This window comes from Peromyscus californicus, unplaced genomic scaffold (assembly GCF_007827085.1).
Source record: "Peromyscus californicus insignis strain IS unplaced genomic scaffold, ASM782708v3 Scaffold_3__1_contigs__length_106647218, whole genome shotgun sequence".
In the NCBI taxonomy this organism is placed as follows: domain Eukaryota; kingdom Metazoa; phylum Chordata; class Mammalia; order Rodentia; family Cricetidae; genus Peromyscus; species Peromyscus californicus.
The window spans coordinates 79,328,834-79,350,754 of NW_026294551.1; the positions used below are offsets into that span (position 1 = coordinate 79,328,834).

The window sequence follows — 21,921 nt, forward strand, 5'->3', positions numbered from 1 at the left end:
GTATTTAACATTTTTTGTCAAGACAAAAGCTATCAGTGAAGAAGCCTCAGTCTAGTTTAGGGACGTAGCTCAGTTGGTAGAGGGCTCACCTAGCCCTGGGTTCGAGTCCCAGCAATGCAAACACTGGGCATGGTGGCTCACACTTGGCTCACACTAGTAAACCCAGCAGCATACATGGGAAGTGAAGGCAGGAGGGTCCAAAGTTCATAAAAGACCCCGACAAACAAACAAACAAATCGGTATTACTTCCAGGAATGAATGACGGTTGAAGGGATCTTCTGAACTGGGAATGGCAGGCAGCACACCAGTTATCCCAGACTAGGTCAGGCAGAAGCAGGGAGATCTTCTGGAGTCTAACTGGGTTACATAGTGAGAGAGACTCTGTTCCAAAATCCCAAAGCAGGAAATCGTTTATTTCATCCTAGGGTTTGGATCCCATTTAAGATAGTTTTATTCATCATTTTACTCACCATTTTTAATTTTGTTAATCAATCCTATCCTTAAATTCACATTGCTTCCTAGGTTAAAAACCTTTACCCAAATTCCTTTTCAGGAGCATACTTGAAACCTAACTGAATGTTTACCAACAACTATTTTAAGTCAGGTATATTTCTGGATTTATTTTTTTAATTTTGAGTTTTTTTTAAGGTAGAGTCTTGTAGCCCAGGTTCGCCTGGAACTCACTATGTATATAGTTTGAGCTGGCTTCTAACATGTGGCCTTCTAACATGTTGGATTACAAGCATGTGCCACCACATCTGGCTTTCTTTGTATTTCTAATTCTTACCTCTGATTTGGAAAGTTCAGTTTGTTCATTTTAATGATGGCAGTGTTCATCTGTATGAACTTACCAGCACCCTCAATCAACTCATTTCTGACCTCAATAATTCTTTTCCTTCTGTTTAGAGCAGTTCAGCCGAACACAACTGATTCTCATTTAGACCCCTCCAATTCTTGCCAAGTAAATGCAGAAAGGGATTCTCTTAAAAGTTATATGCAAAAATATAGAAATGCAAAGGTATTATTAGAGTCTGTAGACAAGCAAAGGAGTTGGAAGAAACTAATCACTCAGAGAAAAGTTCAGGAGAGTTAGCTGAAATAGGTCCAAGTGCTTTGCATGAACCCAACTACCCTCTCAGCAAACAGGTCAACAGAATAATTTTTTTTCCTACAGACAGGAAAAAAAATTATGCTTAACCACTTGAAAAATAATATGCAGATTTATTTTATTTCCAGCAGATGTGTTTAGAAACTACCTCTCCAGGCACTGGGAAGATAGCTCACTCAGTAAACTGAAGCGGCAGAAACACGGGGACCTGAGGTTAATCTCTAGCACCATGTAAAACCCTGGGTGTGATGGTATGTGTAGATCCATGTGGCTTTTGGGCCTGCTAGCTAGTCTAGCCTAATGAGTGAGTCTCGCCGGGCGGTGGTGGCGCACGCCTTTAATCCCAGCACTCGGGAGGCAGAGCCAGGTGGATCTCTGTGAGTTCGAGGCCAGCCTGGACTACCAAGTGAGTTCCAGGAAAGGCGCAAAGCTACACAGAGAAACCCTGTCTCGAAAAACCAAAAAAAAAAAAAAAAAAATGAGTGAGTCTCAGGTCCTCAGACTGAAACCCTGTCTCAAAAGACAAGGTAAGGAGGAAAAAAAGACAAAGTAGACAGCTCCTGAGAATAAATCTGAGGTTGAACTGTGGCCTCTACACACATTCACACACACACACACACACACACACACACACACACACACACACACACACACACAAAGCTATGTCTCCTTAAAATAAGCAACAGATTAGGTTATAAAGACAGGAAAGTGTAAAGCAAGCTTATTTTGCTTCACATTTCTTTGTGAAATTTGGTTAGGTCAATAATCAGGACAAATGAAATTAATTCAATAGCATGTAAATGCAATAGAAAATTTTACCAACAAAATTACATCCATTCCTTTTAAAACAGAATTACCAGTTGGGAACAGAAGTACATGCCTAAACCCCAGGATTTAGAAAGCCACATGAAGCCTGACTTAAAAGGCAAAAGGTTCAGCAGTTAAGAGCACTGGCTGTTCTTCCAGGACTCTGGGTTAGTTCCCATTACACAAATGGCAGCTCACAACTGTCTGTAACTCCAGTTCCAGGGGATACAACACCCTCACACATACATATGTGCAGGCAACACACCAATGCACATAAAATAAATAAATTTAAAAAACAAAAACACCATAAACCATGTCACTTCACTACACCAAGAATGAGCCTCAAGGACATACTCAAGTCTACTTACAGGATGTTATTAAGTAAAGCAGCCTCCCATACCCAGGTCACTTTCCAGTTTCAGTGGCACACATAGTAATTTCTGTTACAGTATATTGTCCTAGTTATCATAAATCTTTACTTTCTCAAAAATAAAACTTTGTAATAATTTATTGATTATAATTTTAGGCTAGACATGGTACACATGCATGTAACCAAATCCCAGAATTTGTGAGATAGTCAAGAGAATCAAGGCTGGGGTTGTAGAGATGGCTCAGTGGTTAAGATCATTATTGCCCTTCCAGAGGACCTGAATCTGATTCTCCGGACCCATATCAAGTGACTCAGAACCTCGTGTTAACTACAACTCCAGGGGATCCTATAGCGCTGGCCTAAGTGGACACCTACCCACACAGCAACACACATACATGATTTAAAAAGGGAGGGGGGAGATGGAGGGTCAAGGAGCAATGGAAGCATAGCAGCTGGGCAAGTGTGTGCTGAGCAAGCTGGAGTTGGGTGGTCAGCTCCATCAGGCTGCAGAAACAGCAAGTGCATGAGTTAGCACACAAGTTAGTGTCAAGTACAACCAATGGCAGCTGCAGTGGGATGTGGAAAAGCAAATGGACAGATACCAGGAGAAGCTGTACTATGGCAGAATCAGATATACCAGATGAAGTCAACACTTATGAACTGTTGGAAATGAACAGTCAAGAGGAAAGAAGCCAAAGAATCCAGGGACTCTTGGAGTCCTGCAGGAATCCCACAGAGGACTTCATCCAGGAGTTGCTGGCCAAGCTGAGAGGACTGTGCAAGCAGCTGCAGCCCATCCTCTCAAGATGACCATAGCCTGACCCCCTACCACGACTGGGCCCACACTGCCAGACCCTGACTATTGCCTGAATCCCTCTACTCCCAAACCCCCAAAATCCATATTGTTATTTAATGTTTAACAGTGTTTCTTATTTGTATTTAATAGTTCTGTAACAGGGGGGAAAAGCATATACACATACACACACATACACACATACATACACACACACACATCTTGGCTACGAGTTCAAGACCAGCCTGTGCTGCCTAGGCCAGTCTCAATAATAATAATAATAATAATAATAATAATAATAATAATAATAATAATAATAATAAAATAACCCTAAGTAACCTTTTAATTTCCAGCAATACCTAGGAAATAGAAAATTATAACCTATTATATCTAGCATTCTCTACTTTGGACCATTTACTACTGTATCATCATCAGTTTGCTCACAGACCAGCTTAACAGTACAGCAGAAAGTATTTATCAACAAATCCAAAGGTCGTTAGTTTCTCTGTAAAAATGAAATGCAAGAAGCATGCAGCTTTGAACTGGTGTTCAATAATTAACATTTTAGTGTTTGTAGATCTGTATGTCTAAAATACCGCCTACCTAATGTAGTATGAATATAAGTAAGTCATCAAGAAGACTACGAAAACCACTTGTTGGATCATTGTAAACTATAATTAGCATTGGAGTGTTCAAAGTAATAACTCCATTTGGGGCACTAAATTTAACTCAGTGATAGGGCCCAATATGGCCCTGTTTGAGTGTCAACGTCCTCCCAAACAAGTAAGTGACCTAATTAGAATACATCTACAAACTCTAATTTTTAAAATTTGAGACAGTGTCTCACTATATAACTTAAGCCAACTCTGAATTCATGATCCTCCTGCCTCAGGAGTGCTGGGATTACAGACACATGCCACTATGCCCTGGGCTGTTAAATAAAGTAGTAAATAATTATTAGCTTAATTAGTGCCCAAAACAGAATAAAACTGATTAAGTTATACTTAATAGTGACAGCTGTGAAGACATATCTATTTTATTTAACTTCAAATTAGCTTTTTACCAAGGAATTTTAAATCACATAAACTTGAAAGACTTTTGGGTCACTACCCAAACAACAACAACAACAACAACAACAACAACAAAAGCCGGGTAGTGGTGGCGCACGCCTTTAATCCCAGCACTCGGAGGCAGAGGCAGGCGGATCTCTGTGAGTTCAAGGCCAGCCTGGTCTCCAAAGCGAGTTCCAGGAAAGGCACAAAGCTACACAGAGAAACCCTGTCTTGAAAAACCAAAAAAAAAAAAAAACCAAAAAAACGCCGGGCGGTGGTGGCGCACGCCTTTAATCCCAGCACTCGGGAGGCAGAGCCAGGCGGATCTCTGTGAGTTCGGGGCCAGCCTGGGCTACCAAGTGAGTTCCAGGAGAGGCGCAAAGCTACACAGAGAAACTCTGTCTCGAAAAACCAAAAAAAAAAAAAAAAAACGTATTTATAGAAAGGAACCCACTGGTAGGGTGGTTTGAATATAATGGCCCCATAGGCTCATACAGGTATGGCCTTATTGGAGGTCTATCACTGGGGATGGGCTTTGAAGTTTCAAAAGCCCATGCCAGACCCCCATGCTTCTCTCTGCCTACTGATCAGGATATAGTTTTCAGCTACTGCTCCAGCACCTGCCTGCATGCTGCCATGCATTTGATAATGAACTAAAACTCTGTAACTATAAGCAACCCCCTAATTAAAATAAATGCTTTCTCTTATAAGAGTTACCTCGGTCATGGTGTCTCTTCATAGTGACCAAGACATAAGTTGGTAACAGGGAGTGAGGTATTGCTGTGACAGGTCTGACCATACTGTTTGTTGGAAAAATACGTAAAACTTTGGAACTTTCGACTAGAAAAACAGTTGAATGCTGAGGGGGGGCTTAATGGGCTTTCCTAGTAGAAGCATGGAAAACGGTGGTGCTTGGAGTGCTTAGGGCCCAGCTAAAAAAAAGTTTCAGAGAGGAAGACTAATATGGTGCCTGGAGATCATTCTTGTGATATTTTGGCAAAAGAAGGTGGCTGCTTTTACCCTTGTCCTGAAAACCTACCTGATGCTAATTGAAGAGTTTTGGGTTAATAGCACTGGCAGAGAAGATTTCAAAACAGCCTAGCATTGACTGTGTCATGTGGTTATTAGTAGTCACTTATGCGGACCTACAATGAAAAGGAACAAGAGGGCAAGGAGAAATATAAAAGGTACAGTTTGAAGAGAAAAGAAGCACCCGGAAATGTTTTGTTGGACTTAAGTCTTATGCTTCAGGAGATAAAAAGTTTAAAGACAAGCTTGATGCTAAATGGAATAAAGGAAGTGGTTGTGACCCCCACTCCAAGCTAAGCTTTCAACCTGTGAAAAAGAATTGAAGGAAAGCTTGAGCAGTGAAGGGAACCATCAACAGACAGCTGAATGCAAATGTCATTGAAAATGGAGGCCAAGTTCCAGACCTAGCAAGCGTAGAACTTGGCAGCTTCAGTCATGGCCACACGGCTCTGGCTTCAGAGTCAAGGATAGTCTCCCTCTAAGGAAAGTCACTGAGGCCAGGTGTGTGTATCTGGGGTGTCCCTGCAGGAAGCTCAGAGAGGCCATTATATGAAGCTGTGAATGAGAAGCCTGGATTGTGTTGGATACCCCAAAATGTTGGAAATGCCAGTCTTGGGATATCTGCCAAAAAATGCTGCAGATGAGAACCAGTCTGCAGTGTGGAACCAGCCCAAGAGAGAAGTGTGCTGCAGTCAACAAAGCTGAAAGGAGTTGAGGCTCTGAACTGAGTTGAGTGCTTTGACATCAGACATGGAGATGCCATGCTGGTTTTCAGTCTTGCTTTGGTCTGCTATGCTCAATTTCCTCACTTTTGGAATGGTAATGCATATTCTGTGCCACTGTATTTTCAAAGTATGTGGTGCACCTTTTGAGTTTGAGTTTACCGAGGGTTACAGTAAAAGGTTGCCATGAATCTCAGGTGAAATTTTGGACTTTTAAACAGTGTTGAGACTGTAATAGACTATGGAGACTTTTGAAGTTGTACTGAATGCATTTTTGCATTATGATATGACTGGTTACAAGCCTATGTAGGGGCCAGGGAGTGTAATGTGGTGGTTTGAATGAAAATGACCCCCATAGGTCCATATACATGTGGCCTTGTGGAAGAAGTGACTACTCTACTTAAATTCCTAGAAACAAAAACAAGCAGAACCAGAGAGTAGAAATGGTGGTTGCCAGGGACTAGGGAAGCAGAAAAGGGTATCTGTTATCTACCAAGTTTTAATTTGCAAGATGGGAGATCTGCCTCAACAATGTAAACACACTTAACATCACTGAACTGTACATTCAACAGTTAAGATGATAAACAGTGCATGTACTTTTTATATTAAAAAAGAATTGATGCACCAGGCACGCCTTTAATGCCAGCACTGGGGAGGCAGAGGATCTCTGTGAGTTCGAGGCCAGGATGGTCTACAGAGTGAGTTCCAGGATAGGCTCCAAAGCTACACCAAGAAACCCTGTCTTGAAAAAAACAAAAAAGAATTAATGGGGGCTGGAGAGATAGCTCAGAGGTTAAGAGCACTGGCTGTTCTTCCAGAGATCCTGAGTTCAATTGCCAGCAACCACATGGTGGCTCACAACCATCTATAATAAGATCTGGTGCCCTCTTCTTGTGTGCAGGCATATATGCAGACAGAATACTGCATACATAATAAATCAATCTTAATAATAAAAAAAAGAATTAATGTGAAGCTGGCTTGGTGGCTCATTAGTATTCAGGAGTCTGAAGTAAAGCTGCCACAGGTTTGAGGCCATCCTGATCTAAATAGTGAATTCTAGGCCAGCCTTCCCTTAAGTATGAGATGTGGTGTCAAAGAGCAGAACAAAAGCTGTGAATATAGTTCAATTGATAGAGTACTTACCTAGCATGTACAAAGCCCTAGGCACTGCAAAAACCAGGTATGGTGGCATATGCCTGTAACAGCACTTAGGAAATGGAGGCAGAAGGATCAGAAGTTCAAGGTCATCCCTGCTAGACAGAATTCAAGAATACCCTTGGCTATATGAGTCCCCATCTCAAAAAGCAAACAAGCAAATAAAACATATATAATATCTACCCAAATATAGGAAATACAGTGAAAAGCATCCTATTTGAAATTATTAGTGCATGGAAAATAATAGTTTCTCAGTGGGGAAACATGATGGCACCTGGGGGCTTCAAGTGTAGAACCCCGAAAACATTTATATTTATTTATATTTCTTTATATGGCCCAGAAGTAAATCAGACAAATCCAAGTTGAGAAACAGTCCCTACAATTTCTGAATCAGATTGCAACTAAATACAATCATGTAAACACAAGCCCAATCCCAGCATTTGAGAAGCTGGGGCAAAAAGACAGTGGATTCGAGGTCAGCCTGAATTCATACTACATATACTATGTACTACATAGCAAGAGCCCATCTTAAAATAAGACAGGTGAGATGGCTCACCAGGTACAAGTTGCCATCCAAATCTGACAATGTGAATTTGACCTCCAGAAGCCAAGGTAGAAAGAGAGAATGAACTCCTCAGAGTTGTCCTTTGACCTCCACAGAGGCACTCTAGAACATGTGAGCCTGAACTCACACACACACATTATACAAAACAATAATAATAATGTTTTTAAAAACTCAAAAGTAGGGCTGGAGAGATGGTTCAGTGGTTAAGAGCACAGACTGCTCTTCCAGAGGTCCTGAGTTCAATTCCCAGCAATCACATGGTGGCTCACAACCACCTATAATAAGATCTGGTGCCCTCTTCTGGCCTGCAAGGACACATGCAGACAAAAACACTGTATGTATAATAATAAATAAATCTTTTTAAAAAAAAAAACTCAAAAGTAAATAGATATATATGTATATGTACAGACAAATACATCTGAGAATGATGTTTTCAACCTAATGGTGAAAAGTTAAGGCAAAAATATTTATATCAAGAATGATGCTGGGCAGTAGTGGCACACATCTTTGATCCCCGTACTCAGTAGGCAGAGGCAGGGGGATCTGAGTTCAAGGTCAGCCTGGTCTACAGAGCTAGTTCTAGGACAGCCAAGGCTACACAAAGAAACCCTGTATCTTGAAAAACAAACAAATAACAACAAAGAATGATAAACAGGGGCTGGAGAGATAGCTGAATGGTTAAGCATGGGTGCTGCTTTTCTAGAGGATCTAAGTGTGGTTCCCATTACTCATATCAAGTAGCTCACAATTACCTGTAACTCCAGCTCCAGGGAGAATTCTTACACTTCTGGACTCCTCAGGCACCTGCACACACATGCATATATACACACTATAGATTTACACATAATTCTTAATAATCAATCTTGTTTTAAATGGTAAATAAAACAGGATGGCGCGATGGCTCAGTGGTTAAGAATATCTTGTAGCACTTATAGAGAACCCAGGCTCAAGTACTCACACCGCACCTTGTAACTGTCTAGCTCCAGATCAAGGAGATCCAATGGCCTCTTCTGGCCTCCTTGGCACCAAGTGCACACATGGTAAACATATATATATGCAAACACTCATACACACAAACTAAAAAAATAAAATCTTTTTAAAGAAAAGAATAAAACAAAAAAAATAATGATAAAGCAATGGGGCAAAGTTTAAAAAATTAGTGACTATCTGGGTATAATGATGCATGCCTATATAATCTCAGCACTTGGGAAGAAGAGGCAGGAGAATCAGTGCAAAGCCATCCCCAGTTACATACTGTGTTCCAAGCCAGCCTAAGCTATTAGATCTTGGGGGGAGAGACACACACAAATTAAAGACCCAAGGTAAAAACTTTACATGAGTTCTCTACAATGATTGAAAAAGATGGGTATAGTGGCACAAGCCTTTAATTCCAGCACTTGCAGATCTGAGTTTGAGGTCAGCCTGGTCTACATAAGGAGTTCCAGGACAGCCAGAGCTATAATATAGAGAGCCCCCGTCTCAAAATCAAAAAACGGAAAAAAAAGAAAATTTCAAAATAAATCTAATTGCAGTAACATGGTCTGGGGACATCGCTTAGTAGGTGAAGTGCTGCCTTACTGGCAACAGAAGGCAATCTGACCACCAGAACCCTTTGTAATCCCAGCATTGAGGAAGTTGAGGGAGGCAGATCCCTGGAGCTCACTGGCCAGCCACCCTGGTCTAAACTGCAAGCCCCAGCTCCCACTGAGAGAACCTGTCTCAAAAAACAAGGCAGAGGGGCTAGAAAGATGACAGTTGCTGCTCTTCCAGAGGACCCAAGCTCAGTTTCCAGCACCCAAGTCAGGTGGCTTGGCAACTATCTGTAACTCTAGCTCTAGGGGGTCTAACACCTCTGGCCTACTCATCACCTGTACTCATATGCAGATACACACACCTAGACGTAATTAAAAACAAAGCTAAAACTTCAAAACAAGGGACACAATTCATGAGGAATGACACCCGAAATAGACATCTGACCTCCAGATGCACCTGCAAGCACATGTGTGTATATACACGCAAGCATATGCTCTTATGGGTGTGTAAACTCACATCATCATATACTATAGTATTATAGGAAAAATAATGTTTTCAATTAATACACCATTTAGACAGATAATTCCCTCCCAAAGATACATTAAAAATAGGTTTTTAAAAAAATCTAATCTTGGGACTGGAGAGGTGGGTGGCTCAGAAGTTAAGAGCACAGGCTGTAGGCCAGGCGGTGGTGGCGCACGCCTTTAATCCCAGCACTCAGGAGGCAGAGGCACACGGATCTCTGTGAGTTCGAGGCCAGCCTGGACTACAGAGGGAGTTCCAGGAAAGGCGCAAAACTACACAGAGAAACCCTGTCTCGAAAAACCAAAAAAAAAAAATTAAAAAAAAAGAGCACTGGCTGTTCTCCCAGAGGACCCGGGTTCAATTCCCAGCACCCACATGGCAGCTCAAAACTGCCTGTAACTCTAAGATCTGACACCCTCAGGCAGACAGACATGCAGGTAAAACACCAGTGCACATAAAATGAAAATAGTTTTTTAAAACCATCCAATCCTGGGGCTAGAGAAATGGCTCAGGGTTTAAGAGCACAGGTTGCTTCTTCCAGAGGTCCAGGATTTGATTCCCAGCATTCACATAGTGGCTTATAACTACTTATAACTCTGCTCCCAGGGGATTCAACATCCTCTTCTGGTCTCCCTGGGTACCAGCCACACAAATGGTGCACAGACACACATGCAGGCAAAACATTCAAACATATAAATTTTTTTCTTTTTATTTTTCTTTATTAAGAAATTTTCTACTCACTCTATATACCAACCACAGATTCCCCTCTCCTCCCTCCTCATACATATAAAATTTAAAAATAAAGATTAGAAATGTAACCATGATACAGTATGTACTCAACATGTCCAAGACCCTAAATACAATCCTTAATGTCATACACACAAAGAAAAGTCATCTTTGTTTTATTTGGGGGGGGGGGGGTAGGGGGGGTCAAGACAGGGTTTCTCTATGTAACCCTGGCTGTCTTAGACTCGCTCTGTAGACCAGGCTAGCATCAAATTCACGGAAATGAATTGCCACTTGCCTCTGCCTCCCAAGTGCTGGAATTAAAGCCATGCACTGTCACCACTACCACCACTGCCTGGCCAAAGAAATCATCTTAGTTTCACCAAAACCATATTTTCTTTAGAACATGTTCTCCTTATATAACCAGGAACTACATACATCTGACTCTACCAAAGCATTTGAGGAAACAAACAAATGTTTGTTAAATTGAGGGCCAGTGGGGCTGGAGAGATGGCTCAGCGGTTGGGAGCACTGACTGCTCTTCCAGAGGTCTTGAGTTCAATTCCCAGCACCACATGGTGGCTCACAACCATCTGTAATGAGATCTGGCACCCTCTTCTGGCCTGCAGGTAAACATGCTGTATACATAATAAATAAATCTTTAAAAAAAAAAAAAAAATTGAGGGCCAGTGAGACAGTTCCAACCAGTAAATGTGCTTATGTACCAAACCTGACGACCCGAGAGTTTGATCCCCAGGACTGGCAATAGGAGAGAGCAGGTTCCCAGAAGCAGTTCTGTGATTTCCACACATAAACCATGGCATGCACATGTTTACACTCATGTGAGTGTCCACACATACTAAAACAAGTAAAGAAAGGTAAGTTAAAAACAGGGCTCAGGATGCAGGCCAGTTGGCCAAATGTTACCCCTAGAATGCAGAAAACTCTTGGGATTTAGTCCCCAGCATGACATAAAATTGAGTGTGGTGGTGCTCCTATAATTCCAATTCTTGAGAGTTAGAAAATGGAAGGAGGGGCTGGAGAGATGGCTCAGAGGTTAAGAGCACTGGCTGTTCTTCCAGGTCCTGAGTTCAATTCCCAGCAACCACATGGTGGCTCACAACCATCCATAATGAGATCTGGTGCCCTCTTCTGGCCTGCAGGTGTATATGCAGACAGAACACATACATAAGAAATAAATAAATCTTTAAAAAAGAAAGAAAAAAAAAAAAAGAAAATGGAAGGTAAGGAGTTCAAGACTCTGCTCCCACATAGTGAACTCTAGGGCAGGCTAGGATACATAAGACCATTTCAAAGAGAAAAAAAAAGGAGGGTCACAGCCTGCTATGGTAACACAAGCATTAATCCCAACACTTGGGAGGCACAGGCAGGCAGATCTCCCTAAGTTCCAGGCCAGCCAGGTCTACACAGTGAGTTTCCAAGCCAACCAATGCTAAATAACAAGACCTTGTCTCAAAAACAAACAAACAAACAAACAAAAGACCGTGCAAGATGGTTCACAGTTCAGTGGGTAAAGGTGCTTGCCACCAAGCCAACAACCTGAATTTAATCACCATGGTAAAAGAGAAAAAAACCAAATCCTGCAAGTCGTCCTTTGGATTCAGTCTCCAAAACACAAGATAAAATAAAATTAGAATAGGGACAGTAGGCTGGCATTGTGACTCTTGGGGTGAGGGGCAGTAACTGGCTAGGCTAGGGCAAGAGGACCAGAAGTTCCAGGCCAACCTAGGCAACATATCAACAGTGCTTCAAATTAGTCACCAGAGTGCTCCCCTCCTCTAATGTGCATGAAGCCCCAGATTCAATCCCCAATACTAGCAAAAGAAAATTACCTGGGAACCACAGCACATCCCTGGCACCCCAGCCCTTAGGAATAGAAACAGGGGGTCAGGACTTCAAGCCAGGCTTAGCTGTCAAGTTTGAAGGAAGCCTAGATTTGAGATCCTGACTCAATAAAGCATAAAAGAAAAGAGTAAAAATTAAAAGGTGAGCCGGGCAGTGGTGGCGCACGCCTTTAATCTCAGTACTCGGGAGGCAGAGCCAGGTGGATTTCTGTGAGTTCGAGGCCAGCCTGGTCTACAGCGCAAGATCCAGGACAGGCACCAAAACTACACAGAGCAACCCTGTCTCGAAAAACAAAAATAAACAAACAAACAAATAGATAAATAAAAATAAAAGGTGCTAGGATATGGTGTTAACACCTGCAATTCCAGGACTCAGAAGGCTAAGACAGGAAGTCTCAAGGTCCAAAGCCAGCCAGGGCACAGGGCCTCGCTGTCTCCAACAACAGGCATCTTACATATCCCTACTAATAACTATCATTTATAATTTTAAGCAATTTACTTAATCTGGCACTATGTCTACAAATTTAACCTGAAAATCAGAGTGAAATGAAACAATGTATATACAACACAGAAATGGCAGCTGTAGGGCTGGCAAAGTAGCTCAGTTGGGAATAATACTTCCGGAGCATAGGTGAAGCACTGGACTGGGTCCCCAACATCTTGTAAAAGCAAGAGGTGGTAGCATGCATCTACAGTTGTAGCACTCAGGAGATGGAGGCAGGAGGATCAGAAGTTCAGGGTCATCCTCAGTTACCTGAGGCCTGCCTTTGACTACAGACCCTGTCTCAAGGGGGAAAAAAATGCCAAGTGCGAGTAGTTATTATGAAGTCCAGAAAGTAAAGCTTAGCAGCTCTGTTAAGTGATACATATGAGAAGTGAAACTACAGAGTTAGGCAACTATATAAACTGGTTCAAAGGGAAGAAAACAAAAATTATGGACAACTTACACCTGACAGGAAGCTAAATTTAAGAAACCACTTCCAAGTGAACGTACTAGTTTTAGAGCAAGAATCTGGATCTGCTACTCAAGTTGTACATTCTCCAAATGCATTGCTTAATTTGCAATTATAGTCCATTCTAAAGTAATTCTGTTTGAGCTAAACTATCTCCTAATTGCTCCAGAACCAGAGTGAAAATCAAATTGATGGGGCAGGAAACCTATGTATTTTCAAAAATATTTTATATGTATGGGTGTTTTGCCTGCATGCATTTATGCAAACTACATGTGTGCAGCACCTTTGGGGGTCAGTAGGTTGGATCACCTGGAGCAGGAGTCAGACAGTTATGAGCTGCCTTGTATGTGTTGGGAACAGAACCCATATCTTCTGGAAGAGCTAAGCCCTCTCTCCAACCCCAGAAATCTATACACTTTTGAGAACCACTGACTAAACTGTGTTTAGCAAAGTTATTCTGCATTAAATCCAGGCAAAATTTAACAAAACCTTCACTTACTTCTCTATCTGCCAGCCACTACAGCAAAATTCTTTCTGGTGATGTGCATCTTAATGTAGGAGTTTAGGGAGAACTAAGCTACTAAGAAATTACATATGTACTTACTTGGCAGGCCAAATAACTAAGAACATCTTTCACCTTTTGAAAGTTATAACAGTTATAACAGTGAAGATAAGCATTAACACTCAAGCTACTTAACAGCAGCCCCCAAAAAAGTTGCCTTACCATCCCATAGTTTCATCATGACTTTAAAACAGCACACAGTAAAGTATGGTCTTATTTACATGTAAAAAGCTGAAAATTAACCTTATTAGAAACTCCCACCAAGCATGGCCTTGCCTGTAATCCCAGCACTCAAAAGCTAAGACAGAAAAGATCATAGACAGTTTAAAGCCTGCATGGGCCACAGAATAAGAACCTGTCTCAAAGAAAGAAAAGCTTCAAGTGCAATAAAGCACGTCTGGAATAGTGTATGTATAATACATCTAGTTACCTAAGATACAATATTTATAACTAGATGTGGTGACACGGGCTTGTTATTCCAGCACTCAGGAAGCTGAGGCAAGAACAACATCTGAGTTCAGGACCAGCATGGTTATATGGAAGCCTGTCCAAAGAGACTTTTTTTTTTGGGGGGGGGGTTTATATATAATATAAAAATACATCTAATAAAATTGATAAAAATTATTTGGGGGCTAGGCAATCACATCCCTGTAATCCCAGGACTAAGGAGGCTAAGGCGGAAAGATCGCAAACCCCAGGCCAGCCAGAGCTACACAGTAAAATCCTGTCTCAAAGCAAAAAATTACCACAATTCTTTGTTTTCAGATTCAAACTAGATTTTTATTTGCCAACAACTAAGTATCTGTGCCAACCAAACAGTCAGATTGGAGCAACATACAATGGAGGAACTCAGTACAGTAGTGAGCATCCCAGAAGTTGTCTGGATCAGGAAGGGATTGATTGGCACTTGCCTCTGCTACTCTTCTTACAAGCCCTCTAGCACCTTTCAAGATAAGGTATAATCACCAATAAATTCAGAATGTACAGCTCAACCCAGCCTTCACACATACTACTAGAGGGCCTAGGTCCTCAACCTCCAAGCTTTAGGACACACTACTGACACCACTACTCACTGCTCCACCAGAATGGCTGTATATTTTTCCCACCAAAAGTAGGGCTATTGCACCATACGTTCATGGTCTCTGTAAAGAAAAGAAATCATTGTCTTGGTTTATATTTCCTTTAAAAACAAATGTTCTACAAATTAAATTTAAGATCCTAAACAGTAAATGCTAAAGTTTTCAAAAGAAATCATTTCAATTTTTAATAAACAGCCCCCCATACACAGAATATTATACTTGTAAAAATACAGTAATATGCATGTGCCATAAAATTAAAATATGCAAGTCTTTTTAAGTACCAATGCTTATTTCATGGTTCCTTAATTCAGGGATTCAGAAATATTTTTCAGGGTTTCAAAGTAGCTTTATAATTATTTTTAAGATAATAATGAATAAAATAATCCCCTGGACATGGCACACTCCTAGAGTCCTAACAGGAGTCAAAAGGAGGAGCTGCACAACTAGTCCAAGGCCAGTCGAGGCTACACACAGGACCTCTTCTTTTAAAAAAAACGAAAAGAAAAGCCAGGTGTGGTGGTTCAGCCTATAATTCCAGCACTAGAGAAGTAGAAGCAGGAAGATCCAGAGTTCAAAGCCAACTTGGGCTACATAAGACTGTGTTTCAAAAACAAAAACTTGCATAGAAAATGTTCCTTCATGTATGGACTGAGAAAGTCTACAGGGAAGTAAAAGATAACCACTTTAACTAAGTCAATTCAGGTACGTAAAAAGGGTCCTGAGGAGACCCGAATGAAAATGTTGTCCTTCAATCTGCTATGAAGGTTAAATTACTAAAACAGATAACAAAACTGTATCAATCAGAAAAAGATCCAGAATAAACAAATCGCAAGGGTAAATATAATGGCAGAACCACAGATGAACAGAAGCCTGGAAAATTAACTATGTGCAGGTATAAACTTTATTTGTAGTCCAATTTGAACAAAACAATCCTGAGATTTTCATGACAACATTCACTGACCAGAGATTTGAATCAATATAAAGGAAATGCTAGAACTCTGGGAATGACAGTGATAGTATGGTTATTTTTTAAAGCCCATATCTTTTCAAAGAACTAAACTGTAATAAATGTTGAAGCAGGGCAGTGTATACATACAGACATACCCCATGATAAAAAGTACATCAGTATTTATTATTGTCTAAAATAATCAGTTTACTAAAGGATGATTATATGCCAAAATTATAAAAACTGAGATTGATGAGGAAAATAAGAAAAAAAAAATTCATGTGTAAGGCTAACTGCTTTGTCATTAGACAATGCTAATGACCTCAGCAATAGACAAGTAATTTAAACTAGCTAAGGGGGCTGGGTATAAAAACAACAGCTAGAGTAAATGAACTGTAAACTGTATGCTTCACTTAGAGGTATTCAATATTTTTTTAAGCTATAATCAACAAAATTTGTTTTTAACTAGATATTCAAACTACCCTCATTTTAGGCTAAATATGTCATTTATGGCCAAGATCTCGAGAAGTAAAGGGCGGTACAACTGATGTGTTGCTTAAAGGAAGGGTAAATTCTGAGGAGTGCCATTGTTGAAAACATCATGGTTTACACTTTACAAACTAGAGAACTATGAAGTCACAGAATGATAAAGTCCTCATCAAAAGAACAGTTGGTTAACAATATGGTCTGTCCTTTCTGGTAAGCTGACACCAGCTTATGCATTTATATGCATTATGCTTGTCTGTATTCATGTCAACTGGCCACAAACAAATGACCCTCAAAAGAACTATAGGGGTAGAAGCAATGTTTAGAATGTTTGAGGCCTTGGAGTCAACCCTTATTCAATCCAAAAAAACTAAATAAATGCAGTAACTAACCCTCCTGAAGACTAAACAAAAGCACACTGACATATTCCAGTTTTCTCACTGGATAAGCAGGAACTCCAGCTTCAGAAATTATTATACATGCTCTCCTATATTCAAAGGAAGGAAGTAAAGACTCCAGAGCAGCAGCCTATTAACGGAGTACTCTGCTTGGCTTCAAGACCCGGGATCCTTTGCATCACTCTGCACAGTCACTAAAAATTAAAGCACTGACTCTTAAAAAATACACAATTCTTTACTTCCTGCTTAAAAGAAAACTTGCTACCCCATCCAACTTTTCACTTACATTTAAATCTTTACTTTGCGACTCATAAGCTAACTGGCCAAATTAAATAAGCCTCAATTGCCTCCCATATAAATGAAATGCCACCATTAGAGTTAAAAAGACTCTAACTTATGTGATACAATGTCTGCCATTCAATTGGGAGCTCTTGCTATTTTCATCAGGAAGTATAATTCAGTGGCCAATTCAAATAAGATACAAATTATTTTTAAAGTGTCTGTTGAATACAGTGTAGCCATGGCCTGAGCACAATGGATAAAAAGTATCTCCTGGGCTGGATATATAGCTCAAAAGTGGGACACAGGCTGCAGTCCCAGCTACTGTGGCTGCTGAGGCAGGAGGAAGCTGAGACAAGAGGATCAGCTTGAACCCAAGAGGTCAAAACAGGGAGACTAAGACTCTGCACCTTTCAAAAGGGAAAACAGCTCCTCCAAGAAAAGAAATCACTAGTTATAAGAAATGCTATTAGCAAATTAGACCAAAACTCGGAATTCCAACTTTCTAAAACTGATACAATGAGCACCTGGACATGAGAAAAGACAAGCCACTCTATTTCCAAAAACTTACCTTTTTGCACCTTTCTTTTGCAGATTTGAAATTCAGATTCTCACACAATCACTGGCCTCTTCTTCTGTTTGATTCAATAGCATACACATTAGAGTGTCTCTCTTGCTATTAAAAACACCAGCAGAAAGCACTGTCTTAAGCAGCTTTCTAACTATGAAAACTAAAGCACTAATGAAAGCACTAACCCAAAATTACAATAATAATAATAATAATAATAATAAAATAAAATAAAAACAAAACAAAACCCCTGAAGACTAGCAAAGTGTACAGACTGACAGAACAGGTGCCCATTGCCCCCCACCAAACCACCATATTCCAGTATGAATTTAAAAGTTGTTCCCAAATGGAAAACGATTCCTGTGTCTTGACGGGAGGTCAAGGAATTAAAAGTAAAGCATAAGCCAAGATATGGGGTATGATGGGAAATGCCTGTCATACCAGTACTTGGGAGAGGCTGAGTCAGAAAGATTGCAAGTTTGAGGCAAGCATGGACAACTTAACCCAGACCATGTCTCAAAAATAAAAGACAGACAGGCGGGAGAAGGCTGGGGTGTGTGTGGCTTAATGGCAAGATGCTTGCCTGGCATGCAGGAGGCTCTGGGTTCGATCCCCAGTACAGCGAAAAGAAATTAAATAAATACATAACACACCAAGCACACTAATAAACCATTTCCAAACAGGTGAGACACCAGAGTGTGTGTGCTGTTGCAGGAAACAGAATGGAGAGCCATGAATGGGAGTCTCTGCACTTCCTATCTGCAAAAGAAGAGAATAAAAAGGTTAACTCTAAAACTGAGAACAGATTATCTTCTTTACTTGTTTAAAGCAGTGCCCAGAAAATTTTATACAAAAGACGAAAATATACTGGTTAAGACAGAGGTTTGTAGGTGAATTCAACCTTCCAATCAAAACATAAATGTAAATGTAAATATAGTCTCAGAAGTCATTTGAGAGTCAATCCCTAGCACTTGCCAAAGAAAAAGTCATTTGAACCCACCACTTTGAAATTAAAGGTTTAAAAAACAAGGGTCTCATCCCATCTTCAGATATTTCTTTAAGCTGTAAGTAAAATTAGCAAAATGTGCCTCCTTTTTGAAGAGTTACCCTCCGGGGAACTACTTCCAGCAGTGAGAATAACAGTAAAAAAAGGTTCATTAATTCCAGGCTCTTCTTCCTCTCTTAACAAGTGACAGGTAACCTTTAGGGAAGCCCAAAGCACACACCCCTTTCTTCAACCCCGCTAAAGTTAAAGGTTGATTTGAGGACAGACAAGTGCCTCAGCAGCACCTCTCCCCCCGCCCGGCACCCGGTCCTCCTCCGGGGGGGGGGGGGGGATCCATCTGCATTTTGCATTAACCCATCTGCCCCAGTGTGCGAGCCAGGGTCGCAGAGGGCCGGAGATGAGGAGGAGGCGGGGTACGCCAGCCATCTGCACCCGTGCGCGTCCCCAGCCGCACACCTGGGGTCGGGCCCGCCCTCCGGGGCCGCGCGCGCGTCTGCCCCACGCGGAGCGCGCCCCACGGAGGGAGCGAGCGAGCGAGCGAGCGAGCGAGCGGCGCGCAGGACCCGAGGGCGGGGCGGGAGCAGCCGGGGTTCGCGCTCTCCGTCGCGGCGGAGCGGACGGCGTGCTGTCGGGGGCCGGCGGTACCTTTTCGACAGGTCCATGAGGACCCCGGAGAAGAGCTTCTCCCCGAGGCGGAACGACACGACGAGCGCGTCCTCGATGATGTGGTCCAGCGTGACCCGCACCTCCGAGCCGGGGATGAGCTGCGACACCGCCGAGTCCCCGCCCGCCGGCGGCACGAGCGCCGGAGCTAGCGGCGGCCGCGGCACGTCCTCGGACGGCTCGGGGGCGGCCGGGGGCTGCTCGGGCGGCGGGGCCGGGGCGGCCGCGGGCTCGGGAGGCTTCGCCTCAGCCTCGGGGCTACCCGCCAGCTCCCCCGGAGGCGGCGGCGGCGGCGGCGGCGGCAGCGGCTGCTCGTCGGCCTGAGGGGCGGACTGGCGCCCGTCGGCCTCGCCGTCCGGCACCGCCGCCTCGGTGGCCGTGACCGGGAGGGGGGTGCCGGCCTCGCTGCCGGGGATGGGCTCCAGCTCCGGCTCAGCCTCGCCGGCGCCCCCGTCCCCGGGGGACGCCGCGGTCGCCGCCGCCTCAGCAGCCACGGCCGCCATTTTCTCACTGGTCTCTCCCTCCTCCGACTCGGGCTGCGGCGGCGGCGGCGGCGGCAGCGCGGCTGGGTTCCCGAGGCCTTCCCCTCCCTCCCGCTAACACTGTCGTCCCGCCCTTTCCCTGATGCTCGTGATTGGCACCGCGCCATTGGCTCCGCCTTCCACCCCTCCCGCACTTATGTCAGCCCATTGGTCGGCAGGAGACGTCTGTCGCGGGCTTGGTTCCGCCCCCTCGCTCACAGTAGGAACTTCCCATTGGTGGGATGAGTTGTCAAGTGTCGAGTCTAAAAGGAGGTGAGAGGGGCGGGATGAAGGGTGGCAAAAGCGGAGCTCTGGACTTGCCGCCTGTATCCATTGGTTGGGAAGGAAAATACAGCTTTATGATTGGTCTATGCTCCTGCCCATTCTCGGCCGGTTCTTCGGAGGTGGGAGAAGGGAAGGAAACGCGAGTCGTGCCAGTTCTTTCAAAGACGACCCAAGGGAGGAATAGCGGGAGAATGCAGACTGGGAACCGCTTCCCAAGAATCTTTGCGCAGAGATCCTTAGAATGAATGTTATTTCTAGGCCTGGACTTGTTTGTGGCCGAGTGTGGGCACCACCGGCTTCTGTGGGAAAGATAACTAAACTTCTAAAATAATTCTGGAACACTTTTTGGGTGCCTATGCTGCTAGTCAACTTACGAGGTGCTGGGAATAGGAAAGACAGACAAGACATTCTCCATAACCACATGACAGGAACTCCAGCATGTGCACGAAGAGTGTTTTCCTTGGCTTCACTTTTTAGAAACAAAGGACTAATCTCTGCTTTCTAGAGACCTGTTAATTTCAAAGAAGGAAAATTCTAATGAGAAGAAAGACAACTGGCATGCTAGGATGAGTGAAGTCCGGCCACGTTACTTATTCCCCTTAGATCCACCGGAAAGAGTTCACTGTTGAAGCCTTTTTCATTCCTAGCCTTCTGTGTGTAGGAAAAACCTCAATCCAGGCAGAGCTGCCCATGGGAGTAATCCCAGCACTTGGGAGGCATAGGCAGAAATGGCAAAAATTCTAGTCCAACAAAGGCTTCATTCTGAGTTTCAAGACAGCCTGAGCTACAGAATGAGACCCTGTCTCAAGGCAAAAAATAAAGAGGCGGGGTGGTGGGGTGGTGGTGAAGGGTGTCTCTCCAGTATCCTAATGTTCTTGTTTTTCTCTTTTGGGTGTTTTGTTTTGCTCTTTTAACAGCTAAAGTATTTTAAATTTCTAGTTAAGTCTAGAAGGAGCTACTGAACCCATTTCTTCCATATTATTCCTCAGTCAGCCCTTTCCTATAGGAGAGATCAGACACCTACAGAGAAAGAAGGCAAGTTCCAATGTGGCAAGAAGAATGAAATTCTGAAGACTAATTGAATGCCATGTGTCAGTCCCTAGTACAATCTTACATGATTGTGGGCAGTTTTTTCCTCTGCCTGCCAGCTCCCAAATAACCACACAGAGACCTCTTGTTAATTATGAGAGCTTGGCCAATGACTTAGGCTTGTTACTAACTAGCTCTTACAGTTTAAATTTACCCATTTTTATCAATCTATCAATCTACTTGTGTCTCATGGCTTTATTACCTTTACTCTGTACTGCCCATGCTGCTTCCTCTCTGTCTGTCTGGCAACTCCTCCTTTCTTCTCCCCAGTTTCCTGTGTGCCTGAATTGGCCATTCAGCTTTTTATTAAACCAATGAGAATGACACATCTTCACAGTGTACAAAAAGATTATTTCACAACACATGATCTTTGCAAGAAGACAAGTACTATTGTATCCATTTTATTTGAAAACTGAGACAAAAAGAGGTTTCTAAAGTCATGCAGCTAGTAAATTACACAGTCTAAGTCCAGCTTCTTCACAGAAAACAGAAAATGGCAATAAGCAAATATTAACCAATGATCTATTTCAAGTCTAGCAACTCTCAGGAAAATAGAAGTCCAATAGAAGGCCAGATGGTGGTGGCACATGCCTTTAATCCTAGCACTCAGGAGGCAGAGGCAGACGCATCTCTGTGAGTTTCTAGGCTAGCTTGGTCTACAGAGCTAGTTCCAGGACAGCCAGAAGCTGTTACAGAGAGAAACCCTGTCTCAAAAAACATCATCATCATCATCATCATCAATTTAAAAGTCTAATAGAAGGGCCGGGCGGTGGTGGCGCACGCCTTTAATCCCAGCACTCGGGAGGCAGAGCCAGGCGGATCTCTGTGAGTTCGAG

At 42.8% G+C, this 21,921-nt stretch overlaps 1 protein-coding gene across 6 annotated transcripts in view; it reads right to left on the minus strand.

Annotated features, from left to right (window-relative positions):
* The window catches only part of Pwwp2a (PWWP domain containing 2A), a 44,044-nt gene extending 22,230 nt beyond the window's left edge, over positions 1-21,814 (minus strand). Inside the window, exons 1-3 of one of the 6 annotated variants that reach the window (XM_052758436.1) lie at positions 18,175-18,282; positions 17,525-17,629; positions 14,839-14,907 (exon numbers count right to left, since the gene is read on the minus strand). Coding sequence is in view for 3 of the 6 variants with exons in the window: in XM_052758431.1 (XP_052614391.1) it covers positions 19,173-19,693 (521 nt within the window). In the remaining 3 variants the exon portion in view is untranslated. The other 5 variants (XM_052758431.1, XM_052758437.1, XM_052758430.1 and 2 more) reach the window with 5 other exon arrangements.
* Positions 21,815-21,921: the final 107 nt, after the last annotated feature.